This window comes from Festucalex cinctus, chromosome 4 (genome assembly GCF_051991245.1).
Source record: "Festucalex cinctus isolate MCC-2025b chromosome 4, RoL_Fcin_1.0, whole genome shotgun sequence".
Taxonomy (NCBI): Eukaryota; Metazoa; Chordata; class Actinopteri; order Syngnathiformes; family Syngnathidae; genus Festucalex; species Festucalex cinctus.
Genome location: NC_135414.1, coordinates 26,197,377 through 26,224,293, shown reverse-complemented (window position 1 = coordinate 26,224,293; position 26,917 = coordinate 26,197,377). Strand labels below are relative to the sequence as shown.

General features: G+C 39.6%; 1 protein-coding gene and 1 long non-coding RNA gene across 2 annotated transcripts; one reads left to right on the top strand and one right to left on the bottom strand.

Moving 5' to 3' along the window:
• Positions 1–15,443: 15,443 nt before the first annotated feature.
• Positions 15,444–25,617, bottom strand: xkr5b (XK related 5b). The gene is made up of 13 exons (XM_077519921.1): positions 25,377–25,617; positions 23,991–24,080; positions 23,715–23,820; positions 23,426–23,592; positions 22,953–23,086; positions 22,780–22,858; positions 21,880–22,049; positions 21,262–21,373; positions 20,993–21,160; positions 20,709–20,902; positions 19,703–19,786; positions 19,327–19,507; positions 15,444–18,204 (listed from the first exon to the last, which is right to left on the bottom strand). The coding sequence occupies exons 1-13, from the start codon at positions 25,483–25,485 to the stop codon at positions 17,570–17,572; spliced, it is 2,229 nt and encodes a 742-aa protein (XP_077376047.1). The 5' UTR covers positions 25,486–25,617; the 3' UTR covers positions 15,444–17,569.
• On the top strand, positions 23,083–25,625 carry LOC144017925 (uncharacterized). Its single transcript, XR_013283291.1, has 4 exons — positions 23,083–23,642; positions 23,724–23,854; positions 24,641–24,702; positions 25,366–25,625. It is a non-coding gene; the product is annotated as an uncharacterized LOC144017925 (long non-coding RNA).
• Positions 25,626–26,917: the final 1,292 nt, after the last annotated feature.

Sequence of the window (26,917 nt, the reverse complement as noted above, 5' to 3'; positions counted from 1 at the left end):
TTACATATGTCTTCAAATGTTGGTAACTCTAGGTGAAATGTACAGCCGGGAATGCTTAATTAAATAAGAATTTTGAAACACAAAATTTGATGCCTCGCCTCTGGCGGACTTCCTGTTAGGTTTAGCATATGGCACCAACAGGCTTTTTTGTATATAGTCTGTTACATATGTGTACCAATTTTCATAGCTCTAGGTTAAACGTACCACCGGCAATGCTTCGTTAAGTAAGAATTTTGAAACTGTAAATTTGATGCCCCGCCACCGTCATATAGTATGTCAAAAACTTTAGATTTTTTACCATGGTGTTGTCCGAGGTCTTGAGATGGTACATCCCAAGTTTGAAGTCAATCGGGTTAACCGTGTAGGAGAAGCGGGCAAAAGTATGACCCCTGTAAATGTGCAAAAATGGGCCAAAATTGGACATTCAAATACTCATACCTCACTTCCTGTCTATTTTAGGGTACACATATCAAAGAGGTTTTTGTTCATCTGGATGTGCTACAGGTGCCACACAATTTTCGTAGCCATAGGACAATCGTAGCGGGACAGGGATCCGTTAAACCTATGTAGGTGGCGCTACAGAGCCATTTTTCTGTTATCATGTATGGCGACTTTAAAATATCAAATTTTTCGCCAGGCCCGATCTGCGTGTAAAGTTTGGTGAGTTTTCGTTCATGTTTAGTGCCTCAAAAATGTGGTTGTTTGCGGAAAAGAATAATAACAAAGAAAAAGAAGAAGAACTAGAGCTGCGAGCAGCTATAAAGGGCCCTCGCAACCCGGGCCACGTTGGGGTATTTGCACGTCGGGGTACTGGCATGCTGGGGTACTGTCAAATAGGAAACCATCTAAATTTTAAACGTTTTTGCCATGCTTTGTGTTTGTAAAGTTTCATGGAAAGGCCAAAAATGATGCACAATTAACAAAATAAAATCAAAATGGATTGGCACATGGCTATATAGAATACTTTTTGAATATATTAGGCATGCCTGCCAATATTCACACATCTAGCTGAATCATATAATCGGAAAGACTTCATAAAAATGTCTAGAGGGCGCTATTGAAGCATTTATTGCAAATTTAATAAGAAATCTCTAAAATATTCATGCTTATGACAAGCCTGATGTGTGTGTAAAGTTTCATGAGTTTTTGCACATGTTTAGACCAAAAAAAAAAGCAGCATTTTACTTGGCAAACAATGCATCGCCATGAAACGGTGTGGGACAAAATAAATAACTTTCGATAACTTTGTATCTTAAACATCTTAAGATGAAGCACACCAAGTTTGAAGACAGTCGGATAAATTTTGTAGGAGGAATTCGTTAAAATATGACCCCTAAAAAAGGCCACAAAAAATGGCTACAAATCCCAACGTAAATCAAAATGGCGGACTTCCTGTTTGTTTTGGAAGATGGTTCCAAGAGACTATTTTGTACATCGTGGGCTCTTATGTATGCCTCTAAATTATCATAGCGCTAGGTGAAACGTACAACCGGGAATGCTTCGTTAAAGAGGAGTTTTTTACCTCAAAATGTGATGACCGGCCCTTACGGGACTTCCTGTTGGGTTTAGCACATGGCACCAATAGACTTTTTTGTACATTGTGGGCTGTTAAATTTGTCTCCAAATTTTCGTAGCTCGAGCTGCTTCGTATAACTGTGAATGCTTCATTAAGAGGGAATTTTTTCCTTTGCAAACTGTGCATGCCACGGCAATAGCGTGCGACGAAATAAAAAGCTTTCAATAACTTTTCATCTTCAACATTTTAAGATGAATCACACCAAGTTTGGAGATGATCGGATAAACTCTGTAGGAGGAGTTCGTTAAAATAAGACCCCTATGAAATGGCCCAAAAAATGGCAACACGTTCCAAAGTAAATCAAAATGGCGGACTTCCTGTTCGGTTTAGCATATGGTTCAAAAAGAGTTTTTTGTACCTTGAGGGCTGTTACATATGTCTTCAAATGTTGGTAACTCTAGGTGAAATGTACAGCCGGGAATGCTTCATTAAATAAGAATTTTGAAACACAAAATTTGATGCCTCGCCTCTGGCGGACTTCCTGTTAGGTTTAGCATATGGTTCAAAAAGAGTTTTTTGTAGATCATAGTCTGTTACATATGTGTACCAATTTTCGTGGCTCTCAATTAAACGTACCACGGCAATGCTTTGTTAAGTAAGAATTTTGAAACTGTAAATTTGATGCCCCGCCACCGTCATATAGTATGTCAAAAACTTTAGATTTTTTACCATGATGTTGTCCCAGGTGTTGAGATGGTACAGCCCAAGTTTGAAGTCAATCGGGTTAACCGTGTAGGAGAAGCGGGCAAAAGTATGACCCCTGTAAATGTGCAAAAATGGGCCAAAATTGGACATTCAAATACTCATACCTCACTTCCTGTCTATTTTAGGGTACACATATCAAAGAGGTTTTTGTTCATCTGGATGTGCTACAGGTGCCACACAATTTTCGTAGCCATAGGACAATCGTAGCGGGACAGGGATCCGTTAAACCTATGTAGGTGGCGCTACAGAGCCATTTTTCATGTATCATGTATGGCGACTTTAAAATATCAAATTTTTCGCCAGGCCCGATCTCCGTGTAAAGTTTGGTGAGTTTTCGTTCATGTTTAGTGCCTCAAAAATGTGGTTGTTTGCGGAAAAGAATAATAACAAAGAAAAAGAAGAAGAAGAATAATAACTAGAGCTGCGAGCAGCTATAAAGGGCCCTCGCAACCCGGACCACGTTGGGGTACTTGCACGTCGGGGTACTGGCACGTTGGGGTACTGTCAAATAGGACAAGGACCATCTAAAATGTTTTTGACAAGCCTTGTATGTGCAAAGTTTAATCAAAACGCAAAATATGGTGTGCAATTCCCAAAATAAATTCAAAATGGCGGACTTCCTTTTAGGTTTAGCATACGGCTACAGAATACTTTTTGTAGGTCTTAAGCTAATAGGTATGCCTCCCAGTTTTCACAAATCTAGGTCAAGTCATCTTTAGTTGTGTATCGCTTGAATCATACAATTGGAAATGCTCCATAAAAATGCATAGAGGGCGCTATTGAGCACAACGTTGGGTTACTTGCACGTCAGGGTACTGGCACGTTGGGGTACTGTTACATGGAACAAGGACCATTTAAAATGTTAGTTTTTTCCATGCCTTGTCTGTGCAAAGTTTAATGAAAGAGGCCAAAAATGATGTATAATTCCCAAAATAAAATCAAAATAGCGGACTTCCTCTTTGGTTTGGCAAATGGCTACATAATACTTTTTTGTAGGTATTAGGCTGATAGGGGTCTGTCCTAATTGTCACAAATCTAGCAGAATCATACAATCGGAAATACTTCATAAAAATGTCTAGAGGGCGCTATTTATTGCAAATTGCACAATAAATCTCTAAAAATTCATGTTCATGACAAGTCTGATGTGTTTGCAAAGTTTCATAAGTTTTCACACATGTATAGATAAAAAAACAAAGCAGCACTTCACTTGGCAAACTGCATCGCTATAGCAGCAGCGTGCGACAAAATAAAAAACTTTTGATAACTTTGCATCTTAAACATCTTAAGATGAAACACACCAAGTTTGAAGACGGTCGGATGAACTTTGTACGAGGAGTTCGTTAAAATATGACAACTGAAAAAGGCCACAAAAAATGGCAACAAATCCCATCGTAAATCAAAATGGCAGACTTCCTGTTTGGTTTATCACATGGTTCCAAGAGACTTTTTTGTACATCGTGGGCTCTTATGTATGCCTGCAAATTATCATCGCGCTAGGTGAAACGTACAACCGGGAATGCTTCGTTAAAGAGGAGTTTTCTAGCTCAAAATGTGATGCCCGGCCCCTGGGGGACTTCCTGTTGGGTTTAGCACATGGCACCAAGAGACTTTTTTGTACACTGTGTGCTGTTACATATGTCTACAATTTTTTGTAGCTCTAGCTACTTCGTACAACTGGGAATGCTTCATTAAGAGGGATTTTTTTCCTTTGCAAAAAGTGCATGCCACGACAACAGCGTGCGACGAAATAAAGAGCTTTCAATAACTTTTCATCCTCAACATCTTAAGATGAGTCACACCAAGTTTGAAGATGATCGGATAAACTCTGTAGGAGGAGTTCGTTAAAATATGACCCCTATGAAATGGCCCAAAAAATGGCAACACATTCCAAAGTAAATAAAAATGGCGGACATCCTGTTAGGTTTAGCATATGGTTCAAAAAGAGTTTTTTGTACCTCGAGGGCTGTTATATACCTCTACAAATTTTGGTAACTCTAGGTGAAACGTACAGCCGGGTATGCTTTGTTAAAGAGGAGTTTTTTAGCTTAAAATGTGATGCCCGGCCCCTGGGGGACTTCCTGTTGGGTTTAGCACAGGGCACGAAGAGACTTTTTTGTACATCTTGGGCTGTTACATATGTCTACAAATTTTCGTAGCTCTAGCTGCTTCGTACAACTGGCAATGCTTCTTTAAGGATATTTTTTTTCCTTTGCAAACAGTGCATGCCATGACAACAGCGTGCGACGAAATACAAAGCTTTCAATAACTTTTCATCTTCAACATCTTAAGATGAATCACACCAAGTTTGAAGATGATCGGATAAACACTGTAGGAGGAGTTCGTTAAAATAAGACCCCAATGAAATGGCCAAAAAAATGGCAACACGTTCCAAAATAAATCAAAATGGCGGACTTCCTGTGAGGTTTAGCATATGGTTCAAAAAGAGTTTTTTGTAGGTCATAGCCTGTTACATATGTGTACAAATTTTCGTAGCTCTAGATTAAACGTACAACCGGCAATGCTTCATGAAGTAAGAATTTTTAAACTCTAAATTTGATGCGTCGCCGACGTCATATAGTATATCAAAAACTTTAGATTTTTTACAATGATGTTGTCCCAGGTGTTGAGATGGTCCATCCCAAGTTTGAAGTTAATCGGGTTAACCGTGTAGGAGAAGCGGGCAAAAGTATGACCCCTGTAAATGTGCAAAACTGGGCCAAAATTGGACAGTCAGATGATCATACCTCACTTTCTGTCTATTTTAGGGTACACACATCAAAGAGGTTTTTGTTCATCTGGATGTGCTACGGGTGCCACACAATTTTCGTCGCCATAGGACAATCGTAGCGGGACAGGGATCCGTTTAACCTATGTAGGTGGCGCTATGGAGCCATTTTTCTGTTATCATGTATGGCGACTTTAAAATATCAAATTTTTCGCTAGGCCTGATGTGCGTGTAAAGTTTGGTGAGTTTTCGTTCACGTTTAGCGTCTCAAAAATGCGATTGTTTGCGGAGAAGAATAATAATAAGAATAATAATAATAAGAATAACTAGAGCTGCGAGCAGCTATAAAGGGCCCTCGCAACCCGGGCCACGTTGGGGTATATGCAAGTCGGGGGACTTGCACGTTGGGGTACTGTTAAATAGATAAGGACCATGGAAAATAGAAATGCATTTGCCGTGCCTTGTGTGTAAAAAGGTGCAGTAAAAGGCCAAAAATGATGCACAATTCCCAAAATAAATTCAAAAGTGTGGACTTTCTGATGTGTGTGCAAAGTTTCATGAAAAGTCGCTCGTTTGATATTCAAAACCAGCATCTGTTCATTTGAAAACATTGCATGGCACAGAGATGGTGTGTGATCAAATAAAAAGCTTTTTGATGACTCTTAATGTGGTGTCGCTGTGCAACACATATGTATTCATGACATAGTGAAGTATTGTGACAGTTTTGTAGGGTCCAGCAAACAGTAAATGTGTGACAGTTATTCAAGAAAAAATGTAGCTTTGAAGCAGGCTAACCAATGACATCATCTAAAGGGGAAAAAAGCACATGAGCAAGCATAGGTATAAGTAGAGGAGAAAAAGAGATGAAAGAAGTGCGAGAGATGGAACAGGAGAGGAATGCAGCTGTTTATGTATAGCTGTTGTAACAGGACAGATTAAATAACACTTTAACCTGGGGTTAACAGCGCCCTAGGACAGATAAACTCTTTAGTGTAAAAGTTTTCTGGGACAGATGAATCCCTTGGGGTCAAAGAGTTTGGGTTAGCACATAGTCTGTCTTAGGATAATGTAACCTCCATGGATGAATTAGTCCTAGGACGCTTTGACCTGCGGGCTAAAACTTCAGGGGGGTTAACCTGTCCTGTTATATTGTGATCATCGTCTTCGTGCATGTCCTCAGTGGCTTCTTCTGTCTGTGTGGCAGCATTTGATACATCTGTAGAACAAAAAAGAATGAAGAATCATGTTAGATCTGTGAAGTTTGGTTGTCTTAGGTGTAGTTTACAGAACAGTCGTGTGCATATTTTTAGCATGGTAGTGTCTTAATACAAATGCATATTATGTAATGCACTGTATATGGATATTACAGACGTAATATTTGACGGTGATCTTATATTCATAGTTTTTGCCCGTTAATAAATAATATAGCTAGTAAGTAATAAGACACGCAAAAATGGTATAGTTGAATCATCTGGGTCAAAAAGCAATGTTTTAGGATTGTGTGATGAAATGATGAATAAAAGTAAGGATACGACAGGTACATAAATGGTTATGTAAGTGTAACGTGTTGGTGCAAAACGTTGTGGTCGTGTTGCATGTTACTCAATGGCTGTGTGTGTCAAAACGAGTTTATTTGAAAGAATATACAAATATATACACACGGACATATATATTTATACAGTATAACAGTACCGCATGTATTGGTTTTAAGGAAAGAGTTGAAAAGCAGTGTTCAGAAAAAAGCATAAGACGCACAAAGTACCATTTCACTACATGTAATAAGTTGTCAAGTAGACATGTGAATTAAGTGGTTAAGATAGTGGCTACTGTGCAAGTAAGCTTCAATTGTCTCTAAAAGGTTAGCATATGTGTTCTACATGATATCAATGGCTAGACGTGCTCGTGGAGAAACATTACAAACAGAAAAACACACTAAAGGTGCCTTTAACAAACCTGTTAATAAATGAGAACTTAATACATATATGTATGGCATACTGTATATGATTGAGAAAGTTGTCCTGTTTAGTTTATGTATTGTATACTTACGGAAAAAAGTTGGCAATCTTTGCGTATGGAGATGATTAGAGGGTCTTTATCAAAAGAGAATTTGCTTGGTGATTTGTTCATGTTCTGTAGAAAAGCAAAGGAGTAGAAATAAATACAGTATCATACTTCATAAACATACAAGAAATTTGTAGCTGTATTAACCATTGTTGGTATTTGAAGTGATAATTTAGGAATAGAAGTGTAGTGATTGCAGAATTTATAGAGTGCTTACCTTGTATGACTTTGTAGATGGAAATGTCTTTTGTTGAAAGAGCTCTTTGTTGTCTACTATATATGCAAGGACAAGCATAAGTAGGTGTGGTTATGAAGTACTTGACCATTGAAATAAAGCAGTGGTATCAAATGTATGGACCGTGGTTTGGCTCAGGCCTGCAAAGAGGTTTAATGTGGCACAAGAGATAATCTTGTAAGGTACAAAAAATAATAATAATATAATAGGTATGCCTCTGAGTTTTCACAAATCTAGGTCAAGTCAAGTCATCTTTAGTTATTTCGCGCTTGAATCATCCAATCGGAAATGCTCCATAAAAAATGTATAGAGGGTGCGATTTATTGCAAATTGCACAAGAAATCTCTAAAAATTCATGTTAATGACAAGTCTGATGTGTGTGCAAAGTTTCACGAGTTTTCACACATGTATAGATAAAAAAAAACAAAGCAGCACTTTACTTGGCAACCAATGCATCGCTATAGCAGCAGCGTGCGACAAAATAAAAAACTTTCGATAAATTTGCATCTTAAACATCTTAAGATGAAACACACCAAGTTTGAACACGGTCGGATGAATTTTGTAGGAGGAGTTAAAATATGACCCCTAAAAAAGGCCACAAAAAAAGGCTACAAATCCCATCATAAATCAAAATGGCGGACTTCCTGTTTGGTTTAGCACATGGTTCCAAGAGACTTTTTTGTACATCGTGGGCTCTTATGTATGCCTCTAAATTATCATAGCGCTAGGTGAAACGTACAACCGGGAATGCTTCGTTAAAGAGGAGTTTTTTAGCTCAAAATGTGATGCCCGGCCCCTACGGGACTTCCTGTTGGGTTTAGTACATGGCACCAAGAGACTTTTTTGTAAATCGTGGGCTGTTACATTTGTCTCCAAATTTTCGTAGCTCTAGCTGCTTCGTACAACTGGGAATGCTTCATTAAGAAGGAATTTTTTCCTTTGCAAACTGTGCATGCCACGGCAACAGCGTGCGACAAAATAAAAAGCTTTCAATAACTTTTCATCTTCAACATCTTAAGATGAATCACACCAAGTTTGGAGATGATCGGATAAACTCTGTAGGAGGAGTTCGTTAAAATAAGACCCCTATGAAATGGCCCAAAAAATGGCAACACGTTCCAAAGTAAATCAAAATGGCGGACTTCCTGTTCGGTTTAGCATATGGTTCAAAAAGAGTTTTTTGTACCTTGAGGGCTGTTACATATGTCTTCAAATATTGGTAACTCTAGGTGAAATGTACAGCCGGGAATGCTTCATTAAGTTAGAATTTTGAAACACAAAATTTGATGCCTCGCCTCTGGCGGACTTCCTGTTAGGTTTAGCATATGGCACCAACAGGCTTTTTTGTAGATCATAGTCTGTTACATATGTGTACCAATTTTCGTAGCTCTAGATTAAACGTACCACCGGCAATGCTTCGTTAAGTAAGAATTTTGAAACTGTAAATTTGATGCCCCGCCACCGTCATATAGTATGTCAAAAACTTTAGATTTTTTACCATGATGTTGTCCCAGGTGTTGAGATGGTACAGCCCAAGTTTGAAGTCAATCGGGTTAACCGTGTAGGAGAAGCGGGCAAAAGTATGACCCCTGTAAATGTGCAAAAATGGGCCAAAATTGGACATTCAAATACTCATACCTCACTTCCTGTCTATTTTAGGGTACACATATCAAAGAGGTTTTTGTTCATCTGGATGTGCTACAGGTGCCACACAATTTTCGTAGCCATAGGACAATCGTAGCGGGACAGGGATCCGTTAAACCTATGTAGGTGGCGCTACAGAGCCATTTTTCTGTTATCATGTATGGCGACTTTAAAATATCAAATTTTTCGCCAGACCCGATCTGCGTGTAAAGTTTGGTGAGTTTTCGTTCATGTTTAGTGCCTCAAAAATGTGGTTGTTTGCGGAAAAGAATAATAACAAAGAAAAAGAAGAAGAAGAATAATAACTAGAGCTGCGAGCAGCTATAAAGGGCCCTCGCAACCCGGACCACGTTGGGGTACTTGCACGTCGGGGTACTGGCACGTTGGGGTACTGTCAAATAGGACAAGGACCATCTAAAATGTTTTTGACAAGCCTTGTATGTGCAAAGTTTAATCAAAACGCAAAATATGGTGTGCAATTCCCAAAATAAATTCAAAATGGCGGACTTCCTTTTAGGTTTAGCATACGGCTACAGAATACTTTTTGTAGGTCTTAAGCTAATAGGTATGCCTCCCAGTTTTCACAAATCTAGGTCAAGTCATCTTTAGTTGTGTATCGCTTGAATCATACAATTGGAAATGCTCCATAAAAATGCATAGAGGGCGCTATTGAGCACAACGTTGGGTTACTTGCACGTCAGGGTACTGGCACGTTGGGGTACTGTTACATGGAACAAGGACCATTTAAAATGTTAGTTTTTTCCATGCCTTGTCTGTGCAAAGTTTAATGAAAGAGGCCAAAAATGATGTATAATTCCCAAAATAAAATCAAAATAGCGGACTTCCTCTTTGGTTTGGCAAATGGCTACATAATACTTTTTTGTAGGTATTAGGCTGATAGGGGTCTGTCCTAATTGTCACAAATCTAGCAGAATCATACAATCGGAAATACTTCATAAAAATGTCTAGAGGGCGCTATTTATTGCAAATTGCACAATAAATCTCTAAAAATTCATGTTCATGACAAGTCTGATGTGTTTGCAAAGTTTCATAAGTTTTCACACATGTATAGATAAAAAAACAAAGCAGCACTTCACTTGGCAAACTGCATCGCTATAGCAGCAGCGTGCGACAAAATAAAAAACTTTTGATAACTTTGCATCTTAAACATCTTAAGATGAAACACACCAAGTTTGAAGACGGTCGGATGAACTTTGTACGAGGAGTTCGTTAAAATATGACAACTGAAAAAGGCCACAAAAAATGGCAACAAATCCCATCGTAAATCAAAATGGCAGACTTCCTGTTTGGTTTATCACATGGTTCCAAGAGACTTTTTTGTACATCGTGGGCTCTTATGTATGCCTGCAAATTATCATCGCGCTAGGTGAAACGTACAACCGGGAATGCTTCGTTAAAGAGGAGTTTTCTAGCTCAAAATGTGATGCCCGGCCCCTGGGGGACTTCCTGTTGGGTTTAGCACATGGCACCAAGAGACTTTTTTGTACACTGTGTGCTGTTACATATGTCTACAATTTTTTGTAGCTCTAGCTACTTCGTACAACTGGGAATGCTTCATTAAGAGGGATTTTTTTCCTTTGCAAAAAGTGCATGCCACGACAACAGCGTGCGACGAAATAAAGAGCTTTCAATAACTTTTCATCCTCAACATCTTAAGATGAGTCACACCAAGTTTGAAGATGATCGGATAAACTCTGTAGGAGGAGTTCGTTAAAATATGACCCCTATGAAATGGCCCAAAAAATGGCAACACATTCCAAAGTAAATAAAAATGGCGGACATCCTGTTAGGTTTAGCATATGGTTCAAAAAGAGTTTTTTGTACCTCGAGGGCTGTTATATACCTCTACAAATTTTGGTAACTCTAGGTGAAACGTACAGCCGGGTATGCTTTGTTAAAGAGGAGTTTTTTAGCTTAAAATGTGATGCCCGGCCCCTGGGGGACTTCCTGTTGGGTTTAGCACAGGGCACGAAGAGACTTTTTTGTACATCTTGGGCTGTTACATATGTCTACAAATTTTCGTAGCTCTAGCTGCTTCGTACAACTGGCAATGCTTCTTTAAGGATATTTTTTTTCCTTTGCAAACAGTGCATGCCATGACAACAGCGTGCGACGAAATACAAAGCTTTCAATAACTTTTCATCTTCAACATCTTAAGATGAATCACACCAAGTTTGAAGATGATCGGATAAACACTGTAGGAGGAGTTCGTTAAAATAAGACCCCAATGAAATGGCCAAAAAAATGGCAACACGTTCCAAAATAAATCAAAATGGCGGACTTCCTGTGAGGTTTAGCATATGGTTCAAAAAGAGTTTTTTGTAGGTCATAGCCTGTTACATATGTGTACAAATTTTCGTAGCTCTAGATTAAACGTACAACCGGCAATGCTTCATGAAGTAAGAATTTTTAAACTCTAAATTTGATGCGTCGCCGACGTCATATAGTATATCAAAAACTTTAGATTTTTTACAATGATGTTGTCCCAGGTGTTGAGATGGTCCATCCCAAGTTTGAAGTTAATCGGGTTAACCGTGTAGGAGAAGCGGGCAAAAGTATGACCCCTGTAAATGTGCAAAACTGGGCCAAAATTGGACAGTCAGATGATCATACCTCACTTTCTGTCTATTTTAGGGTACACACATCAAAGAGGTTTTTGTTCATCTGGATGTGCTACGGGTGCCACACAATTTTCGTCGCCATAGGACAATCGTAGCGGGACAGGGATCCGTTTAACCTATGTAGGTGGCGCTATGGAGCCATTTTTCTGTTATCATGTATGGCGACTTTAAAATATCAAATTTTTCGCTAGGCCTGATGTGCGTGTAAAGTTTGGTGAGTTTTCGTTCACGTTTAGCGTCTCAAAAATGCGATTGTTTGCGGAGAAGAATAATAATAAGAACTAGAGCTGCGAGCAGCTATAAAGGGCCCTCGCAACCTGGGCCACGTTGGGGTACTTGCACGTCGGGGTACTGGCACGTTGGGGTACTGTCAAATCGGACAAGGACCATCTAAAATGTTTTTGACAAGCTTTGTGAGTGCAAAAGGCCAAAGATGGTGTGCAATTCCCAAAATAAATTCAAAATGGCGGACTTCCTTTTAGGTTTAGCATACGGCTACAGAATACTTTTTGTAGGTCTTAAGCTAATAGGTATGCCTCCCAGTTTTCACAAATCTAGGTCAAGTCATCTTTAGTTGTGTATCGCTTGAATCATACAATTGGAAATGCTCCATAAAAATGCATAGAGGGCGCTATTGAGCACAACGTTGGGTTACTTGCACGTCAGGGTACTGGCACGTTGGGGTACTGTTACATGGAACAAGGACCATTTAAAATGTTAGTTTTTTCCATGCCTTGTTTGTGCAAAGTTTAATGAAAGAGGCCAAAAATGATGTATAATTCCCAAAATAAAATCAAAATAGCGGACTTCCTCTTTGGTTTGGCAAATGGCTACATAATACTTTTTTGTAGGTATTATGCTGATAGGGGTCTGTCCTAATTTTCACAAATCTAGCAGAATCATACAATCGGAAATACTTCATAAAAATGTCTAGAGGGCGCTATTTATTGCAAATTGCACAATAAATCTCTAAAAACTCATGTTCATGACAAGTCTGATGTGTTTGCAAAGTTTCACGAGTTTTCACACATGTATAGATAAAAAAAAACAAAGCAGCACTTTACTTGGCAACCAATGCATCGCTATAGCAGCAGCGTGCGACAAAATAAAAAACTTTCGATAAATTTGCATCTTAAACATCTTAAGATGAAACACACCAAGTTTGAACACGGTCGGATGAATTTTGTAGGAGGAGTTAAAATATGACCCCTAAAAAAGGCCACAAAAAAAGGCTACAAATCCCATCATAAATCAAAATGGCGGACTTCCTGTTTGGTTTAGCACATGGTTCCAAGAGACTTTTTTGTACATCGTGGGCTCTTATGTATGCCTCTAAATTATCATAGCGCTAGGTGAAACGTACAACCGGGAATGCTTCGTTAAAGAGGAGTTTTTTAGCTCAAAATGTGATGCCCGGCCCCTACGGGACTTCCTGTTGGGTTTAGCACATGGCACCAAGAGACTTTTTTGTACATCGTGGGCTGTTACATTTGTCTCCAAATTTTCGTAGCTCTAGCTGCTTCGTACAACTGGGAATGCTTCATTAAGAAGTAATTTTTTCCTTTGCAAACTGTGCATGCCACGGCAACAGCGTGCGACAAAATAAAAAGCTTTCAATAACTTTTCATCTTCAACATCTTAAGATGAATCACACCAAGTTTGGAGATGATCGGATAAACTCTGTAGGAGGAGTTCGTTAAAATAAGACCCCTATGAAATGGCCCAAAAAATGGCAACACGTTCCAAAGTAAATCAAAATGGCGGACTTCCTGTTCGGTTTAGCATATGGTTCAAAAATAGTTTTTTGTACCTTGAGAGCTGTTACATATGTCTTCAAATATTGGTAACTCTAGGTGAAATGTACAGCCGGGAATGCTTCATTAAGTTAGAATTTTGAAACACAAAATTTGATGCCTCGCCTCTGGCGGACTTCCTGTTAGGTTTAGCATATGGCACCAACAGGCTTTTTTGTAGATCATAGTCTGTTACATATGTGTACCAATTTTCGTAGCTCTAGATTAAACGTACCACCGGCAATGCTTCGTTAAGTAAGAATTTTGAAACTGTAAATTTGATGCCCCGCCACCGTCATATAGTATGTCAAAAACTTTAGATTTTTTACCATGATGTTGTCCCAGGTGTTGAGATGGTACAGCCCAAGTTTGAAGTCAATCGGGTTAACCGTGTAGGAGAAGCGGGCAAAAGTATGACCCCTGTAAATGTGCAAAAATGGGCCAAAATTGGACATTCAAATACTCATACCTCACATCCTGTCTATTTTAGGGTACACATATCAAAGAGGTTTTTGTTCATCTGGATGTGCTACAGGTGCCACACAATTTTCGTAGCCATAGGACAATCGTAGCGGGACAGGGATCCGTTAAACCTATGTAGGTGGCGCTACAGAGCCATTTTTCTGTTATCATGTATGGCGACTTTAAAATATCAAATTTTTCGCCAGACCCGATCTGCGTGTAAAGTTTGGTGAGTTTTCGTTCATGTTTAGTGCCTCAAAAATGTGGTTGTTTGCGGAAAAGAATAATAACAAAGAAGAAGAAGAAGAATAATAATAAGAATTCCTTCAGGAACAATAGGGACCTCGCAGCGGTCGCTGCTCGGGCCCTAATAATAATAATAAGAATAATAATAAGAAGAATTCCTACAAAAACAATAGGGCCTCGCAGCGGCACCGCCGCCGCCGCTGCTCGGGCCCTAATAAGAATTCCTACAAAAACAATAGGGCCTCGCAGCGGCACCGCCGCCGCCGCTGCTCGGGCCCTAATAAGAATTCCTTCAGGAACAATAGGGACCTCGCAGCGGTCGCTGCTCGGGCCCTAATAATAATAAGAATTCCTTCAGGAACAATAGGGACCTCGCAGCGGTCGCTGCTCGGGCCCTAATAAGAATTCCTTCAGGAACAATAGGGACCTCGCAGCGGTCGCTGCTCGGGCCCTAATAATAAGAATTCCTTCAGGAACAATAGGGACCTCGCAGCGGTCGCTGCTCGGGCCCTAATAATAAGAATTCCTTCAGGAACAATAGGGACCTCGCAGCGGTCGCTGCTCGGGCCCTAAAAACAAACAAAAAAACAACTGACATTAGTAAAAAACAAAAAAAAACAAAAAACGCAGTCAAACGAAGAAATGGAGGGGGGGGTTGGGGGGGCTCCTAAATATTATATACTTCGATTTTCCCAAAATGGGCACAAACTGAAAAACTACTACTAGTAGTAGAATAAAACACTTGAGAGTTAATTATTTTTCTTTTGTTGCTTATGTTTTCATACTTCGAATTGACTTCCTCCAAATCACAATCAGTCCAAAATGTCTGATTCAAATTGTCCTCATGTTTGACAGATTTTTTTTTTTTTTTTTTTTGGCACATTCTAAATAGTGTCCAACTGTGCATAATTTACTGGCCCACCATCCATTTTTAAGATTCCCGTGGAATATACTAAAATAACTTTTGACATGGCCGCTAGTACCAATAAATAAATAAATAAAAAAGGTTTGATCTAAAAAATAATTAGCATATATTCTGTCATTATAGAAAACAGTCTAAGTCTAAGCATCATGCAGCCTATAAACTCATATTCCTATTACACCAATTTTCAAATTTTGAGCTGATAGTGATTTTATGTATTTATGTGTATGTTCGTGTATTTTCACAGGCCAACCACAGAGAATATGCTGAATTATAGCTAGCCGCTCTCGCTTCCTTCTGGCACTGTCGGCTGACATTAGAAATGATGATTATGGAAAAATACTGCCGCTATTGTTTTACCAAGCAGGTTGAGCAAGAGCTACAGAATTGTGGAGTTTGATCAGCCAGTTAAAAAGCATCACACAGAGCATCTTTTCCTCAGGGGTTAATGACTTTATTTTGTCACATCTATAGCACAGTTAGTGTCTCGGCACCATCAATCACAGCAGCAGTGCAAATCTCAGTAGAGATGAAGTGTTGAGTGTCTATTGACAATGACAAAAGACGTCAACATATTGCACAATTTATGTCCACACATCTCAAATGTGTGAAAGTAAAAAAAAATCAAGACAAAAAAATGTGTATAACTTTAAAGCAATGCATTCTAGGCTACTAGGCGGACGCACACTCACACCAATTCGTGATAATGGTTCTGCAATCTAAAGCATGTACATTTTCCATTAAAGCACAAAGTTACATGTCATTACTGCTTTATTGCTGTGGCGTTCTCATCCAAGCATGTGCAATGTCTTCTACAGTATGTGCAGCAGGTGCATGTGATCCTCATGCAGATTTTCTTCATAATCACACATCGCTTCTCTTGATGTATTTGACAAACGTTTCTTACGCACTCAAAAGAGCAGTTCACTTACGACCTCTTAACAGAGTAGATTATTCAAATAAATAGCTTTCATAATATCAAACATTATTGGCAGGACTCAAATCCGTTCTGTGCTGCTAAATCTCCCTCATCACAAGATCCCAATGAAATGCAACATGTTAGTAGGAGTTTTCAATGTGGTGCAGTAGAGTGAGAAAAACAAAGAAATACTTTAAGCTCCGCAAAGCAAGCTGCTGCTTTTTTTGAAATAAATGATTTATTTTACTCATTTTACCATGCACTTGTTGATTTTTAGCTGTTTCTTTCCACCCCGCTCATTTTATTTCATGTACTGTGTTGTAGTTTGTTCCGAAGGCGGCTTTAAATAAAAAAATGTTTTAGTGCTAAGATCAGCTACATGTTGAAAGTGCAAACTGGATATATTTTCAGCTCACCATTTAAGAGAAGTTCCGTGGAAAGACAAAAACTAGGAAGCAAAAGCACGAAACACTAACTGAAACCGCTACTCTGGTGACTAACAAATAATAAACTTGTAACAACTAAAAGTTACAATTTAAGTATGAAATCCTTGAAAGGTTAACATTTTATCAACTGTTATTTGTTTTTCTAAATGAATAAACAATAGTTTGTTGCTATTGTTTAGTAAAAGTAAGAATTCACAAAAACCCAGGAGGTTTAGAAAATAATGCTGCACCCTGGAAAACAGCATTTAATGTAAACTGATTCTTTAGGGGGAAAAAAAAAAATCTTCTCAAATATCACCATAAACCAGTTTTTCTCATCTTGTCTTGACATCTTCCTCATATTGTTTTTAATGGGATTTTTTTCTCTTTTTATGGTTTTGTTTCAGTAAGTTAAGTTGGTTTTATTGGGAAATTTGCATCACTGAGTCCCACCAAGCAACTTCCTACACATTTTCTGTGTACTGGTAACGAACTGGGAGAAGAAGCGCTTCATTTTGTGTATTCTTCCGTCACTGGACACTTTATTAGGTACACCTGCACCCTGATAAGCAGGGATGTGCTCAAGGGGTATATTTGATTTTTAAAAGTGGTCAGATGGGCCATAAATGAAGTTTAAAAAAAGGGTGGAAAAAGAGGTAATTTATTACATTTAATTATTTATTATTATTATTATTATTAATTATTATTATTATAATTATTATTTATTACATTTAATTTATTACATACATTTGATTACATTCATACATTAGTATGAATTAACAATTTATTTAAAAATGAATGTATCTGTAAAATAATGTTATTTTACCAGTATTTGTATTGCATTATTCACAATAATTCACTTTACCAATTATTTAATGAGATGATTGAATAAAAAAAAATGTATTTATCCAATTTTAGGTGAACATGGCTGAATTAATGCAACAAATTACGGCACTTTTGATAACGTAAATTGAACAACGATGCGGTCCATGTGCCAAGCGCTGTGTCAGTCAATCATAATAATGATTTTAATTTGGACTAATGACCTACGTTTATTATCACAGTGGTGCACAAGTGCATTGAATCATGCCGGGATCTGTTCCTAAAATTTTTACCATACCCTTATGGCTACCAAAATACTCAAATTTTTGATACATTCTTTGCACATGTACCTAATTTTGTGGTCAGTGAGCACTGTCGCTCCTTCATCCTTCTTACACGGCCCTCTCTCTGCCGTCCACAAACTGGATCATCTGTTTGCGGGCGTGGGAGATGACCGGGGTGAGCGGCACTATCGGGGTGCCGGGTGTCGTGGCACTAGCAGGGCTGGCAGCGCCAGGAGTGGAGGCGGTGGGCGTGGAGGCCGCAGGGGTGATGGAACCAGGGGTGCCACTAGGGGTCGCGCGTGGGGTCGTACCGGGCGTAGCGGGGATGATAACAACCGGGGACGGACTTGGACTCTCCGTCCCGGCTCGGGATTCCGGACGCGGGGTAGATGGGACGAAACGAGCCTCCCTGATGCGGTAGGGGCTCCTGTAGGTGGAGATGGGCGACAGCTCGGACCCCCAGCCCAGGTAGCTCCCACTGGAGGGAGACGGTGCATCTACGCTGAAATACGAGGTAGTGTTAGGATCTAATGGCGTGGCCGAATTCTTGTCCGGGGAGCTGATCAGGAGAGGGGAGCGGCGTTCGGGTGACCAGCCGGGGGTCTTGATGTCCAAAGAAGCAGCGGAGGACGACTTCTCGGTCAGGGTGGCGGCATTGCTGTCGACGTGGTGCAGGCTTCCCGGTTGGGCAGGTGATGAAAGAGTCGGTGAGCCGTAAATCGCACTCTGAAACTCTTCATCACCTTTAAAAAGGATGCATGATGTTAAGTAATAGGCACAATTAAAGGGATACTTGACTCATTGAGCTATTTTCAGCAGTAAAAAGTTAATGTTTTGTCTATAAATAATGTGGTAACTTCATTATTTTTCATGTATTTTTTTCTATAAAAATTGTTTTTTAAAGGTATTAATTGTACATGAAAAATAATGAAGTTATCAAATTCATTCTGGACAAAATATTTTTACTGTTGAAAATTGTTCAATGAGTCAAGTATCCCTTTAATAATATACAGTGAAGAGCTCCCTTGTGCTTATAGCTGTCCTTTTTTTTGTTGTTACCGTACTAGAATAAGTTGGTAATAATTAATAATAATAATAATAATAATAATAATAATAATAATAATAATAATAAATATAATAATTTTAATAATCATTTTAAGAATAATAGTAATAATTTTGGTAATTGCACATCCACTGCAGTAGGTGGCAGTGGCGCTCTCATGGTCAGACAGTGCACAAGGAGAATTACCTCCTCTCCAGATGTGTACTTCCAACAATTTTAATAAATAGCAAGTTTTTTTTTAGATCAAAACAAAAAGATTGAAATACATTCTTCATGTTGGCCAATGGATAATAAGTACAGTGTTCCCTCGTTTATCGCAGGTGGGTGTTACGTTCCAAAAACTACCCACGATAATGGAAATCCGCGTTAATTTTTAAAAAATTTTTATTCCCATTAATTATGTATATTTTTTCATTTATTAAATGTTTTTAGTTTTGGTATGATTTTTACTTTAGCTTTTTCATTCATCATATATTCTTTTTTTACTGCACAGTTTGTTTGTTTTTGTTTTGTTTTGTTTTTTAAATCTCCGGAATGTAAAGTGGTGGAGCGACGGGACAGACGACACCGTTGGAAAGGTCTCGTTGAGACGAATCTGCTGATGCCCATACGTCCCCGGTCGGGCGCAGGGTTCGAGAGATACGGCCGCGCAAAGCCCCCAAAAAATAAACAAACCAAAAACCATAAAAAAAAAAAAACACGCTGTAAAAAGGCTGCGAAAGATGAACCCGCGATAAACGAGGGAACACTGTACATCACTGATGTATCCGTGTTGTTAATTGTGTGTTGCAAACCAACCAACCTCTATCGTCTGTCTGTGGAGCACTGAAATCTTCCGTGAGCTCTTCAAGAATGGCCTCGTGCACCGGGATGATCTCTGGAACCAGTCGAATGTCGTGGATTGTGGTGGGAGGAGCTTTCCTCACAGGTCTGGCTATGACATTTGTAAGAGCTGGCTTTGGTGGCGGCGCCACTTCTCTCTCCTGGAGAAGGCACAGAGAGACAAACGGAACATTATTATGCTGTATTTAGAAAATCAGGATTATTTATAACTGGCTTGTATTGGACATGACTGTTCAGGTGTACTCAATGAAGTGGGCAGTGAATGTATAATGTCTTTGAATGGGGAAAACTGCTGTCACTGATGGGTGGAATTGAAGCATAACTGAAGCATTTACCTGTGGAGCTGGGGTCTCCTGAGGTGGGGGTGGCTGAGGAGCTGGTTGTAGAACCTGAGGAACCTGCGGGGGGATACGCGGAGCCTGACGGGGGAACAAAGAAGAGCCGAAATGACACAAAGGGAGCATTTGCTCATCTGTTTGAAGGTGTTAGGAAGTAGATGAATTGGACCATTTTCAGAATGTGGCTGGAGGTTGGGTTCCATCGTGACTTCTATGCGCATTTTCAACTGTTTTCATTATCAATGGATTCTTCCCTGGCCAATCACACCACAAACATTCACGGAAATTGATTGATATTTTTTCCTATTAATTAACTGACCATGCAATGCCAATCAGAGACACGCTGAAAGAAAATAAATAAAATAATAACAAGGACATAAAATTTTAAGAAACAGCTGATAATTGCAAGAAAAGTCACAATTTTACAGAATAAAGTTGTAATTTGCGAAGGAGAGTCATGATTGTATGAGAATAAAGTTTTAATTTGACAAGCAAAGTCCTAATTTTAAAAAGAAAAAAAGTCATCCTTTTACTGAGAATAAAACCATTTTTGATGAGAAATTATCATATTTTCTGAGAATAAAATGAGGCAAAAATACTGAAAAGTCATTATTTTACAGAAATGACATTAATCCTATTACAAGAAAAAAATTCAATTTTCTTCACTAATAATGTGACAATTTTTTTATTACTATTTTACGGAAATAATGTTTTATGAGGAAAAAAGTCATAATATTTTTATAATAAAGTTGATAATAATAATAATAATAATTTAAGCGTAAAGACTTTCTTTCTTGCAACATTCCAACTTTGTTCTTCGATATTATTCATATAATAATATTATAAATCCAACTTTTTCCTGGTTGAGCTGCACGTATCCCTAAAAAAAAAAATCTCACCACCTGACATCTGCATTTTGGTCTGTTTTGCTGCCGCTTCTCTTCCCTTTTGACACGGCCTACATTTTCCTTGAGTAGTCCATCCGGGCAAGACAACAACACACCTGCGGTACACGACGAGGTTCATTGCCGTAGTGAATCTCTTCACACAGACCCATGAGTCCAGCAAGACCGCCTTCTCCGTACAAGGACCAGATCTTGGGCACGTCTCCTGTCTTCAGAGCCAACCGAATCAGCAGCCAGTGATGATGCCTCCAGCCCTCCCACTGGAGTGGGAGGTCCATCAGGGTGCCGCCTCCTGATTTGATTCACAACCACAGCCATGATTGAGGAATACCTAAATTGCTGCAATGTATGACTGATTGGTTCATTGAAAGACCAAACAGACCAGACAGTGTTGCATGGCGATGGAAAGTAGGCGTGACTTTCTCCTCCAACGACAGTATGGATGCACTCTCCATACAGGCGCCGCTGAACCCCCTGCGACGAATACTCTGGAAGATCTCAAAGGATTTGGGATGGAGGAAGCGATAGTACAGCACCAACGAGATCACACCTGTGGACGTAAAGATGAACGCGGATATAAAACGTGTGAAGCTCGTCGATGAAACATACGGAAAGAAATGAAACTACTGACAGGCACTGAGCTCGCCTCACCGATAAGGAAGCTGCAGATGACCGCGACCGGGATGGCCACCGTGTCCCATGACACCATGCTGAACAACCAGGACGAGGCCAGCAGGAGGAGAACGTTCTCTAAAAACATTACCTGAAGTTGAAGACCACACACAAATTGTGGACACCAGCCAATCAGTGGGCACATTTAGTAGGCCGAAATGTTCATCAAAAATCAGGCAGAGACTATATTCCTAAAAATGCATATTTAACAACTCTAACTAACTCACTTAAAAGTTAACTACAGCTAAACTGTACTTAACAAAAGTACTCCATTGGATTTTAAGAACGTTTTGTCTGAACGGTTAATGTAGTGATTCTTCGCTTACCACTAGAGGGCGCCCACGACCACTAGCATTACATGTACCACACTCGGACACATAAAACATTTACACACAGCTCGGGACAGTTTTTAAATAGCCTTCAATGAAGATGAATAAAGATACATTGTCTAAATAATAATTTTGGGACAAATTACGCAATTTTCCACAGTATTTGATGATACAGCAGAACAAAGGTGGAGAATCATAACAATTATCACCTAAATACAGAACAAAACATAAACAACACACACACGCACGCGCACACCGAATCACATACCAGATAGAATCCAGCCACACGGAAGCGTGACGGACCGTACTTCACGTTGAGGAAGAAGAAGATATGAATGGCTCCAAGAATCAGATTGAAGATTCTCCATCGACTGGTTGATCGTATGATGTCAGTCTGCTGAGAAACCATCCAGAATGTTGCCCCCAACCAGTGCACACCTGACACATTAAGCAAAAAAAAAAAAAAAAAAAAAAATCATGGATAAAGTTAACACTTAATTAGTTTGTGTATAGTACATATAGCTTCGCTTGACCTAGGCCACTATGCTCAGATATGACATTACTACTATACTTTCTGAACTACTTTGTTTATGCTATGCTATATAATATGCTAAATTTTATATTGCTATACAACTGGGATAGGCAACTTAAATGATGAAGGGGACCACAATTTTTCATCACCGCTAATGGGGGTCACTTAGGATAAGACAAATATACTATTTTAAATATGGACAAAATATGTGCTGGCCCATATTGTAAATCTCCCAAAAATCTTTTAAAATCATAAGAAAACACCACTCACTTTCTTTTTTTATTAATCTGCAAATGCTGAAGCTAGCTAGATCAAGTTGATCTAGCTATTTACCATGCATTGTATAAGGATACCTTATACAGTAGCTAGCTAGCTAGCTAGCTGGCTAGCTGGCTAGATAGATAGATAGATAGATAGATAGATAGATAGATAGATAGATAGATAGATAGATAGATAGATAGATAGATAGATAGATAGATAGATAGATAGATCAACTTGATCTAGCGAGCTAGCTAGCTAGCTCAAGTCAATAGATGAATAGATACTAGATCAGTATATGATGCTGTGCTTTGTAAAATACTATTATAGTATATTTGATTTGAAACCATGAACTCACGTCGGTTTATACTGACTCACCTATAACACCAAGAACCCACTGTTTGAAGACCCGTGTGAAAAGCATGAGGACGCCAAATCGAGATCCCAACATACTGACCTGCGCACACAGAAAACATGCACAGTGCAAAGTACACAACTTAAATCGGTGAGGAATGGATTTCGTCAGAAAGGCTGTCAGAAATAGTGTTTACCCTCCACAGGAGTCGACAGAAGATGGCTGCGGGGGTCATTTGCAGGTGCCCTGGTCTGATGAGGTGACATGCTCGGGCGTACAGGACCAACGCCCAGGCCAGAGATAACAAACACACCGCGAAACACACTGATGCTGGGGGAAGACAGAAAGACATTAAGTGTGAAACAATTGTTGACATACTGTACTTTGGTGCTTATGTTTTGGTTTGCAATCAAGTTCAATTGTGCCTTCTGTGTGAATTTAGGTCATTATATTTAGTACCCATTTTGTTCCTAATATGCTAAGTAAGAAAGGTAGGTTTCTATTTGAGGGAGACATTTATTTGTCATTGTGTTTAGTGGTTGACATGGCAACGATTAGGACACAGGCTCTATTAGCTAGCCACTATTTAAGAAATTCAACACATATTATTATGGTTACAATACTCCCTCCCTTCACATACAAATCTTAGCGTGACATTATTTTCCCGACCTGGAGACTTGATGCCGATGTCGGTGCAGATGAGCACGTAAGTGTGTAGCAGTGTTTCGGGGAGGGTGACCACCAAGGCCTCAAACAGGCGTAAGGCGGACACGTCGGCCTGCTGCATAATCTCTCCGTACACGTCCATGTCTGGAAGACGCATGCAGTCCCACAACCTGCCAAGGCCGCGCACACATTAAGTACTGCAATGCCAGATTTTTCTCAGGTAAAAACCCGATGTGACCACTGCGCATTTAAGAAACACAATTAACTTTGCCTAATGCACAGCACAACCTACCTTTTGAAGATGCCCAAGTGCAGTATGTGAGTCCAGGTGAGAGACTTTCTGCGGATCCGTCCATCTGAGAGGTACCACAGATAGCTGAGCCACTGTGGACCCCAACCTGGAATACACACAGTGGGTTCTTGGTGTTATAGGTGAGTCAGTATAAAGCTAGCTAGCTAGCTCAAGTTGATCTATCTATCTATCTATCTATCTATCTATCTATCTATCTATCTATCTATCTATCTATCTATCTATCTATCTATCTATCTATCTATCTATTGAGCTCACCTGGTAGCAGGAAGAGTGCAGTGAAGCCTGCCAGATGGGCGTAGCAGTAGTTGTGACCCACCCACAGATAGTACACAAAGCAGTAGATCACTAAAAGAAAAAAAAAAGGGGGGGGGGGGTATTTAGACTACTACAGAATGGCCGGCCAATGTAAACAGGTTCAAGTGAGTAACTTTACGGTAGTGGTAATTTCTTATTGGCTATCGTTATTAGATATATAGATACTACATGTGTACCTGAGCAAATAATGAGTAAGTGGATTGATTTTGTTGACAGTAATTGTATTGTGATGCAATTAAGGCAAAAATGAAGTGCACAGCAACCAACACTGTTGATTCAGAGTAAACTAGTTGGCTGTCTCTAAAGAATGTTAAACATAATTTCACCTATATGTGACCTCCACAATGACATTTATTGTACGGAAACAGGAGTTGAGAATCTTAATTGAAAAAAAAAAATAAAAAAAAAATGAAGAGGTTAATTTTTCATTTCCCCCCTAAAAGTCAAATGCCTATCACTAATGGAAGGTTAGCCGTTACTGCAACATGTAGAAATATGCATTAGAAACAAAATTCTGTTAAAAAAAAACAAACAAACATATTTTTAACTCTTAATTTTTAAATGGTGTTTGTTTTTATGTGCCATAATAGACCCCACCTCTGGCTCAAAGTCATCTGGAACAGGCTCTGGCTAACCCATCACCCCTAATAAGGTACATAGCATGATAGAAAATGGATATATGGTTAAAAAAAAAAAAAAAAAAAGGTCAGGTGTTTGTATTTGATACTAATTCCTATAAATTCCTCATAAACTTGTCAATTAAAGTTCATGAAAGCCTCCCCTCTACTAGGCTACTTCCTCATCAGCATTCATATGACCTCTGTATGCTCTTCATCCCATCTGAGGAACATTATAACAGCCCGGCCTCCCTCCTTCCACTCACATATTGAAATCCAAACCTTCACGCGAATGCTGCATGGGTCCCGCCATAACAAGGCCCCATCCCATCACCCTCCCCAAATAAAGGGTAGAGCTGCAATGTGTCATTATGCTCTTACAGTCCTCAATTTAATTGCGGAATAAATCATTTTGGGATGATGCAGCACGGAGGGGGTGAAAGCATGAGGCATGAGTCTGCACTTTTGCTCTGATGGCATGCATGCAGGGTGTAGCATCATGCACTGCTGCAGTCCGTGACGTCACACAGCAAAGGTAACTTTCACGAATAGTTGCACCAATCACCCCCACCTACCCAATCTCCTCTACAGTCAATCAGAAATAACTAGTCTATTGTGTTTAATGTATGCAGGTTAGTGCATGTGAAAGTGGATGGATGCATGTCCCGTGTGTGTGTGTGTGTGTGTGTGTGTCCCAGGTAGGACTCACGCGCCGTCCTCTCTGCGACAAGGAGGACTGCAGTGAAGAAGTAGACACAAACTTGGCAGCAGGCCATACAGGAGCCTCCATGGCCCGCAGGGGCCGAGTAGTCCCTCATGGCGGACCCCCCCAGACACACACACGCTTATCCGGAAAAGCCAGACCAGACCTGGTTTGCGGGTTGGCGACCCGTAGTCGTTCTGGTCCTGTCAAAGAGAGAGAGAGAGAGAGAGAGAGAGAGAGAGAGAGAGAGAGAGAGAGAGAGAGAGAGAGAGAGAGAGAGAGAGAGAGAGAGAGAGAGAGAGAGAGATGGGGGTGGGCGGTGGGCGGTGGGGGGCGGCGGTCGCTCCAGCTGCTGCAGAACGCGCACGCTTGGGCTGCGCGCTCCCGTCTCTCCGGTTAAAGAGACAGCAGCCATGCAGCAGAAAAGTATAAAGAGAACTGTTTTTTGTTTACATATTTAACTTATGTTCTGATTCTATTTAATGTGTTTTCTTACAATGAATGTATTTATTTATTTATTTATTTATTTATTTATTTATTTATTTATTTATTTATTTATTTGAGTGGAAAGTAATTGTTACAGGCCAAGCCTAGTTGTAAATTGGGGGATAGAGTGTTGCAGTGCCGCACATTGACACAGGGGGCGTTATTGGTTCAGAAAGTATATGGGAGCTGTGGAGCTTGCTTTGAGCGCACTGTATGTTGGTGGAAAAAAGCTAAAATAAAGTTTGCGCGGAAGCAACGAAAAGATAATCTGCCTGTTCAGTCTCTGTACCACTGCACAGGGGAAATGTTTTTTTTTTTTTTAAATCGTCATCTTAATTTGGAAAACTCAACTTTATTTATAATGAACTTTGAATAAACACGAATGACATTTCCGAACATCCGGGCATTTCCGATACTTCACCAATGCAGCACAATGCAAATTGCTTCTAGGTTACAGTGTCAACGGTTGTGCGGGCTCATTTGGGCACAAGGAGATGCGTTCGGATGCATGTGGTATCAGCTTTTTACCACACGAGGGCGGAACAATACAAAACATGTACAAGGGATTACCTTTTTTTTTTGTCACAGAAACAAGATATACCAGTAGCACAAGAGTGGGGAGCCATTTCAGCTTTTATAAAGACCTCTGAGAGCAAACTAACTACAGTATATGAAAAATATTGCTGCATCAATCAACTAAATATTCATTACTTTATGGACATTTTATAGCAGTTTCTCCGGAGTCATGGCTGCATATTAATTTGGGTCACTACAGCTATAATAACTTACATATTGTAAAATGAATCCCTTTAAAAATATTATCTTTGCAAAGATAAGTTTTGATACTGGTATTGGATATCAGGTGTATCTAATGTTCTGATCAGTGATAAGGGACGGGGAGAAAATTCTCCTGGCGTTTTATACTGACAGGCGCTCTAGAAACGACATTTTCAACTTGCGGCATGGAAATGGTTGGGCCCAAAGTGATATTTTCCCTGCTTGGCCCCTGCCAGTGACAAAGCTGCATCATATGAAAAAAAAACAAAACAAAAAAAACTGCT